General features: G+C 53.4%; 1 protein-coding gene across 2 annotated transcripts in view; it reads right to left on the reverse strand.

Annotated features, from left to right (window-relative positions):
- The window catches only part of CABLES1 (Cdk5 and Abl enzyme substrate 1), a 127,393-nt gene extending 120,684 nt beyond the window's left edge, over nucleotides 1-6,709 (reverse strand). Inside the window, exon 1 of one of the 2 annotated variants that reach the window (XM_077135802.1) lies at nucleotides 5,819-6,709. In XM_077135802.1, the coding sequence (XP_076991917.1) occupies nucleotides 5,819-6,603 (785 nt within the window). In that variant the 5' untranslated portion in view covers nucleotides 6,604-6,709. The remainder of the gene's footprint in view (nucleotides 1-5,818) is intronic. The other variant, XM_077135803.1, reaches the window with a different exon arrangement.
- Nucleotides 6,710-8,143: the final 1,434 nt, after the last annotated feature.

Below are 8,143 nucleotides of genomic sequence, written 5' to 3' on the forward strand. Positions count from 1 at the left end.
GCAGCCTAAGAGGGCCATTTAGGCCAACTTCTGCCCACCTCACAAGCATTTATGAGCTGGACTCAAAGACCAGAGTACATCGAAGAAATGGGGTAGAGAGGACTCTGGAACCAGAGGGCCTGAGTCCAAACCCAACTCCCACTCATGAGCTGCGTGACTCTGGCCAAGTTGCTCAACCTCTCTGTACCTCAAAACAGGGATGATGATGGCCACCCTTGTCTCAGGGTCATCATGAATGCGAGTTCCCCTAATTCCAATGAAGCACACAGAATAATGCCTGGCACGTAGCAGGCATGTTTGCTAAATAAAATGGACTTTGCCCAAGGTCCTGACCAGGCCCCACGGGGGACGGTATGAAAGGCCCTTGTCCCAGCTGGGGCTCAAATGAGCTCACCCCAGACAGAGCCCTCATCACACTGTACGAAGCTGCCTGTTTCCTTACGTGTCCCCAAAATAGACGGGGACCACGCTGGAAGTCCATCTCCCAGGATTAGCCCAAGGCTGTGCAACACTTGTTGAGTGAATAAACGACACAAGGCATTAAGCCCCAATACTAGAATTTCCTCCATCACAGAACCTGACGAAGAACACCCTTGCCAGCTCTGCGAGCTGGAATTCCTGCCCCTCTCTGCCGTGGGGCTGAAATCAACATCCACTTGGAAATGCTGAGGCTCTCTGGGCACGGGTCACTGCAGAACACTTCCACGCGGGGAAGGGGATGTGGGTTGGGGGACCGACCGTCTTGTTGGGCAGCTGCTTCTAAGAGCCTGAACAATTTCCCGAAGCTGTCAGTCCTGCTGAGATGCTGCTGCTGCCGGAGGGAACACAGCTGAGGGTGTTAAATAGTCTCCTTACACCCAGGGAAGCCTGTTCATTCATTAGCCCAGGTTCTGCCAGTTGGAGCCACATGCAGCTGGCTCCACCTGGCTTCCACGTCTATTCTCAAGGAGCAGATTATCCACACTTCCCCAAGCCAAGGGAATGTCAAGGGAGGGTGCAATGACCCATCCAGCTACAAGCTGAGCAGGGGCAGGCCTAGAAGCCTGAGTGTCTGTTTCTCTTCCTTGTTTCCCATCCTGTTCTATCTCCCGGGCTCACCCGTCCCTCCTTCCCATTCTGCCCTAAAGCCTCCTGCCCCGGCCGTGTCCCCAGCTCAGAGCTCTCATTCTGAGGAAGGAAAATTCAGGTGTGTGGAGTTCCCTCTGAGAGCTGCTGGGGATGCAGCTCCGGCCACACAGTGGCTTCCCCGTCCTTCCCAGGGAGCAGAAGGTCACACTCGTGTTGCCTCCCTGGGCCCATTCCAGCCAGGAGCAGAAGTCTAATCTCCTGCCTCCTGGAGCCTGATCACCAGCTCACAGGCTCTGGGACTGTAACGAGGGCAAAGCCCACAGCCCCCGTACCTGCCTGGGCCCTCCGCAATTCTGTAAAATGGAAGTGTAAATTCTGTAAAATGGCTCAATGATAACTTGTGTTTGCTCATTGCTGAGGAGATCGAAGTCCTTTCTGGACTTCTCACATGGAAGGCTCGGGCGATTGCCAGTTGCAGTTCCAGTGGGAGCGCTGAACCCAGAAGGAGCAATACAGAGGAGGGGCGGCTGGAAGCCCCAGTCCAGTCTGAACACCTCGGTGTGAACCTGAGCCCTGCCACTTACTGGCGGAGTGAACTGGAGCCAGTTACTTAGCATCTGAGCCCAGCCTTCAGAGAGGACAGGAGCACCTTGCAAAGCCTCCTTACTCAAGGCTGGGGTCCACTGGCATTCCACGCTTGTTAGAAATATAGAATCTCCATTCCTCCCCCAATCTACTCAGTCAGAATCTGCCTTTTAACAAGCTCCCCAGGTGATTCTAAGCACCATTAAATTTGAGAAGCCCTCATATAAAGCATTTATCATACACCCAGGCTCTTAGTCCCCTATAAAATGTAAGCACAGTTGTTGCTGTTATCAAAATTCAATTCACGGCCTCAGAGACCATAAGCACCTAAAAGGCCCGAGACATGAGCAAGGCCCTCAGGAGAAACAGACCCAGCAAGACAGACTGACTTGCCCAGGGCCACACAACTGTCAAGTGGTGGCAGCAGGACTCGAATCCAAGACTTGGCATTCCCATCCAGGGCTCTTCTGCATTGCATGCCCTCCTTCCTTGGAAGGCCTGACTCTCTGCCAGGCATGAAGCTAACTTGGGTGTTCGAAGAGGCAAACCCCCCAGTTATTTTAAAATCATACCTGGGGGCTCTACAAAATGTGTCTGCCCCCCACATGCCAGTCCATAGACCACCCAGGACTCTGTGCCCTGCCCTGTCTGGGCTTGATGATGACACAGCCCAGCCCATGCTTCTCGGCAGCCGACTGCCACCCACAAGCTTGAGACCATGGAGCAAGTCAGGGCTGCTGCCCGCTATGGCCTCAGATTAAGTTTTTAGGGCAAAAGAAAGTCTTAAAATATACTGTATAAATTCACACTCCTTCTCACCTATTGACACCTTCTGACGCAGTGCTCATTGTCCAAGCAGAGCGACAAGCTAGAAAGCATCTTTAAGGGATCCTGATACCTCCGTCAGAGAGCAAACCCCAGCATGTGGCTTCCCAGGGTGGGAGCCCAACTGCGAGGCACCTGGTCCTGAGCTCTGGGTTCTCTAGAATCTCCAACAGCACGACAGCCCCAGACAGAATCCCACCACAATCCCAGGCCTGCCACATCCTGAAGGAACACTTACAGCCAACAGCTCAGAAGTCACCTTTGGGCCTGCTGCATGCAAAGCACAGCGGTTCAGCCAAGTGGCTGAGGGGAAGGATGCCACTGTACTGCTCTGCTTTACTGTCAGGGTTCCAGGTTCCCATCCAGGTCAAAGCTGGATCTGAACATCTGTGCCTCTCAGCAAATGGACAGGCCTTAGGCAGTTACTTAACCTCTCTGAGCCCCAGAAAAAGAATCTACACGAAGGGGGGCTTTGAAAATGAAACGAGGAACATGTCAACCATCTAGCCAAGTGCCCAGAGAAGGTATATTCACTCAGCCAACATGTGTTTACTGGGCACAGCAATGCTTCTCCCTCTGGCAGCTCAAAGTCTGGAAGTCCAAGCAACAGCTTGTGACTGGTTCTATAAGAATCCAAAGGGGAGAAACAAAAAAGAAAAGGTTTCAAGATGCCAGCCCTAGAAATTCCAATTTTTATATACCCACAACAAATCTGATATATAAAATCTCAAGTTGATTTAAGAAAAAAAAAAAAAGCAGTTCTGGATTCACTATGGCTGTGCTTCTCAAACTTGGATTTGTACAAGTATCGCCTGGGGATCTTGTTAAAATGCAAATGCAAGGAGTATAGACTGGGGCCAAGATTCTATATTTGTAACTAGTTTCTGAGGAAATATAGTCCAGAGACCATACTTTTGAGTAGTGAGGTTCTATGGAATTCCTTAAATAGCAAGAAACTAATTCATAGAAAGTATGTCTTGATTTAAAAACAACTTCCCAAGGACACATCCATTAAGTAACATATGGAACTACATGAGGTAATAACAGTCTTCCTTTACAAAGGGAGGCATACAAAGAAAGCAAGTTATATTCTTTAAACAGGCTCCAGGCCCTGCTCATATGTGTTTGCACACATTATCCAGGCAGGTGAACTTCCTCTTTAGTAGTCACAAAACCAATATGCTTCTGACAAAATTCTCAAAAGTGGCACAGTAAAGGAAACAAAACATGTCAAGATATTTCAAGCTCATCACCTGCACTAATCTGAAACCAGCTGCTCCAACAGCCAAGCTAGTTAACTCTCCAAGGCTTTTCCTGAATCACTGATTTACCCATTTACTCCTTCCTTATACATTAAGTTTAATGCTGTTTTTGTTGAAGCTATAATTTTAAAAATTTACATTACATATACACATTAATACAGAACTAAATAAACAATAATAATTTTTTAATATTTGAATGCAGTCAAAGGGAAATTCTAAGCTGTAAATTAGTAGAATAAAAAGTAAAAACAAAACAAAACACCGAAAGCACTGTGCAACACAGAGCCCTAATGTAAACTATGGACTATCAGTCGTTACATTAATATTTTCACCAATTGTAACAAATGCACCACACAAGTTTGAATATAGGAGTATACGGGAACACTATTTTCTGCATGGTTTTCTGTAAACCTACAATTTCTTGAATAAAAAAATACATTTCAAAAAACTTATCAACCTGCTAAAGATGGATTATTCAGAAGTATTAAGACTGTGACTGTTAGATTAAGGAAGCATCTTATATCCACTAACTCATCTTAATGTGGTGGTGGGGTTGGGGGGGGCAACAAAACATCTAGGAGATATTTATAAAATCGTAAATTTCTGGATATTCTTTAGTTCAGGAACAGTAACACACAAAGTCCTCAAAATTCCCTCAAATTATAGATCAATATCAGTCAGCATAAGAATGTTAAGGGGTAACTGGGGCTTGTCCAGAAATTAGTGAGCGCCACACCGCTGCCCCCCACCCCAGTCACTCAGCCGCTAATAAGGACACGCATGCTGGGACAGAACTGCCGGAGCCCGAAGCCCCACTGTTACCTGTGCAATCCCGAGCCCCGCCCCGGCTCCCCGCCCCCGCACGTGCACTCGCAGGCAAGTGCTACCAACCAACCGTGGCCATGACTTCACCCATCTGGGAAGCAGTAAGAGAACAAACTTCTAAGGCGTCTGGCTTGTTTTTCCCTATTTATTCGTTGGCAGAGGAAGTTAAGTTTTCCCACAGGCCACTTTCTCACTGGGGCCAGAGCTAGTTTTCAGATGAGCACTGCTGGAGGCTGCTACAGAAAGTGTTTTCCCTTCCCATCTGACGTCTGCTAAGTTTTGACAAGGTCTCATCCCAGGAGGGGAAACTGAGGATTCAGGAGGTTAAAGTAACTGAGCAAAGGTGGAGCGTACGCTATTACGAACTTCAGAGAAGGCCTTGTGACTAAAGGACACTTTCAGAAAGCGGCCCGCGTGAATGCCCCACTCCTTCCCCACCAGAGCCCTTTTTCCAATCTCTGGCTCCACACCCTTAACCCAGGCTGCTCCTTGAATATACAGTGATAAGCTCCAGCTACTTCCTGAGAAATAAGCAAACGTCCAACATTTTGTTTTTGCAAAAAGTGACTAATATCTGCTAGTACAACCGGTTTTTGCCTGATCTAGCAAATTCATTTGGAGTGGAAAAAAAAAAAAAAAAGGATCCCAAAGCCCTCCCTCTCCGTCCTCCACCCCCAGGGCCCGGTTCATGGGAACGTAAGAAGGGCCAATTCTTAGAAAAGCAAAAGGAAACTGCCAAGTTTTCCTGGGCCTTAGGAATACTCTGAGAGCAGACAGGGACTTCCGAGGAGGGATTCTCGGCATGTCTGCTACAAGTTCAGGCTGACGCGCGCACAGAGCCTCGGGCTGCCCCGACCCCGCCTGCTCCACCTTCAGCCTTGCCAAAGCCTCTACGGCGCGGGGACAGCGTGTCTCCGGGTCTGGTCGGGATTTCAGGAACTTCGTGTCTCCTCGCGGTGAAAAGCTTTGGTGCGGCTTTTTGAACTCCCGCCACTCCCAACACCCGACCCACGCCGCAGAGGTGCAGTGCTCCTGTTCGAAATGTGGGGGCTGGGCACACACGTGAGAACACACATGCCCTGTGGACTCTCCCTCCTTCACGTGCCCTCGTGGCTTAGAATTAGAGCCAGGTGCTAGGCGATCCCGCAGGGCTCGAGAAGGTGGAAGCGACCCATGTCCCGCCACAGAAAAAGACGATCTGGCGCGCAGAGAGGAGCGAAGGGTTCGGCGTGCGTCGCGCCCCGGATACTTACCGGGATCTCTGCAGCTGCTCCAAGGCGCCGGTGCTGCCTCCCTGGCCTGGCTGCTCCAGGGAGCAGTAGTTCTGCGAGGTCTGCCTGGAGAAAGCGATGGGCAGGATTCCCTGAGTGAAGGAGTTGAGGCGGCCCCGGCTGCCGCTCACACTGCTGGGGGTCCCGGAGCCCAAAAAGGCAGACGCCGGCACCTGCACGTTGGTAAAGGCATCGTCCTCCTCCGATCCTTCTTGTTCGGTGCCCCGGAGCCCGTCGGGCGAATGCGGCAGGGAAGAGGCGGAAAGAGACACGGGCCGTGGGGACTGCGGCTGCTCCCCCAACGCCCGGCCCGCGCCCAGGGGGCTCGCGAAGCCCCGGGCAGCCCCGGGACCCGGGCCGGTCGGGTGCGCGCCAGCGGGCAGGCGCGGCAGCAGCGCGGGCTGCGGGGCGCAGGGGCCGGAGCCGGCTGTGCCCGCCGCCGAGAGCGCGCCGCAGCCTCTCCGGTCGGCGGCGGCGATCAGGCTGAGCCGAGTCCTGGCGCCGCTCTCCTCGCCGCCGCCCCACTCCTCGTCCTGCAGGGGCGGCCGTCCGTCCAGCGAGATGTTGGTGAGGAAGGACAGGGCAGCCTGGCGGCGCCGCGGGTCCATGCGCGGCTTCCTGGGGGGCTCGGGCAGCGGCGGCTGGGCCGCGGGCCGGGGCTGCGGTGGCGGCGGCGGCTGCTGCTGCTGCAATCCGCTGCCCGCGGCGTCGGTGCCGGCACCCCTGCTGCTGCTGCAGGCGGCCGTGGTGGCTGCAGCCGCCGCCATTGTGTCCGTCTGCGGCGATCTTTCGGCGATACCGGGTGAAGCGAGCAGCGCCGAGTCCTAAACAGCGGGCGCGAGCCGCGGCGACCCGGGCTGGGTAGGGCGCGGGGCGTGCGCGGCGGCCCGACCCCCCCGCGTGCCGGCCATGCTCGCCCCTTGCGGGCTCGGCCCGGGGCACCGCCCGTGCCACGCGTGCGTGAGTGCGTCTGGCTGGTTGGTGTCCGTCCTCCCGCCGGTGGCTTGGTCGGCCAGTCCCAGGCCCTCCCCCTCCCGGACGCTCTCCGGCTCCCGGCCCCAGGCGTCCGTATTTATAGGCGCGCGCGCCCCGCGCTCCCGCTCCGGAGCGCTCTTTGCAATAACAGTATCACGTGTGGGGAATGAAACCTGGGAGGAAAACAAAGCCGCAGGCGGCAACTGCGGAGGCAGACTGCTGGAGGCCAGAGGACCGGAGGAGGAGGAAGGGAAGCTGGGCGGGTGGCTGCCGGGCCGTCCGGTTGCTCCCAGGCACCGGCCGGGAGAGTTGGTGGCGCCCGGAGCGCGCGGGAGCCAGGTGCGGGAGGCGAGCACGCTTCTCCCGCGCGCTCGGATCCGGAATAGAGGGTGCGAGCAGAAGTCGCGAGTTACGGAGTGGGAGTGTATTACTGGGGGAGGCGTGGGTCTGCACGACAGTTTCTAGGAGGTGACTCAGAGAATGACCAGTGGGCGAGTTAACTGGACTCCGCTTGGCTTTTGGGCCCTGCAAAATAGGAAATAGGTCCTTCTTAATAGTTGAGTAACACCACGGCCCTCACGTGGACAGGCCCACCTCAAAGCCATCGCTAACCATCGAGGTGATGTCTCGTTCCGTCCAGGGCAAGGATCCAGCCCCTGATATAAATGCACGTCTCGAGCTGCTTTAGGGTCCGGGGGCGAGAACAACGTGGCCCATCCAATTTACACATCCTCATCTCTTTCTCATCAAAGACCAACATAAATTTTTTACTTTGGCCCTGAAATGTGCTCCATTTCCGATGAAGACCGAGGTGTGCCAAGATGGCCTGGCACCTTTTTCCCCTTGTCGCCTTGCGTTATGGGGATTTGATCTTTTTTTCTCCGCCGTAAACTGGGGCCAGCGTGGCCAGTTACTTCCTGCCATTTATTCCATGAGCATTTGTTTGGCCCCTACTATGTGTTTATAAAGATGGGCTCCTGCCCAAGGACGCGATGACCCTTATAGAACTGTGGCTCTGGATTTGAGAGGGGTGCAGAGAGCTCTCCCCAGCCCCCAGTCTCCAGCCCCATCCCACCAAACATCTGGCCTGGTTAGGGGAAAGCGTGGGCCACCAGTAACTGGAAAAATGCGTGCGGGGTTTACCCATACCCTTTACCGTGTGCGGTTTGGGTGATTTACCAAGTGCAATAAGGAACAATTGGAGCACTAAATTAAGCTCTACGGCACCTAAGAAACCCTGCTACTTTTTTTTTTTTTTTTTTGAAGAAGCAGCAAAGTGTTTAGAATCAGCGGATTAATTTAATTAAAGGTTTAAATTTAGCCCTGGAGTTA

The sequence above is a fragment of the Tamandua tetradactyla genome, chromosome 18 (genome assembly GCF_023851605.1).
Source record: "Tamandua tetradactyla isolate mTamTet1 chromosome 18, mTamTet1.pri, whole genome shotgun sequence".
NCBI lineage: Eukaryota > Metazoa > Chordata > Mammalia > Pilosa > Myrmecophagidae > Tamandua > Tamandua tetradactyla.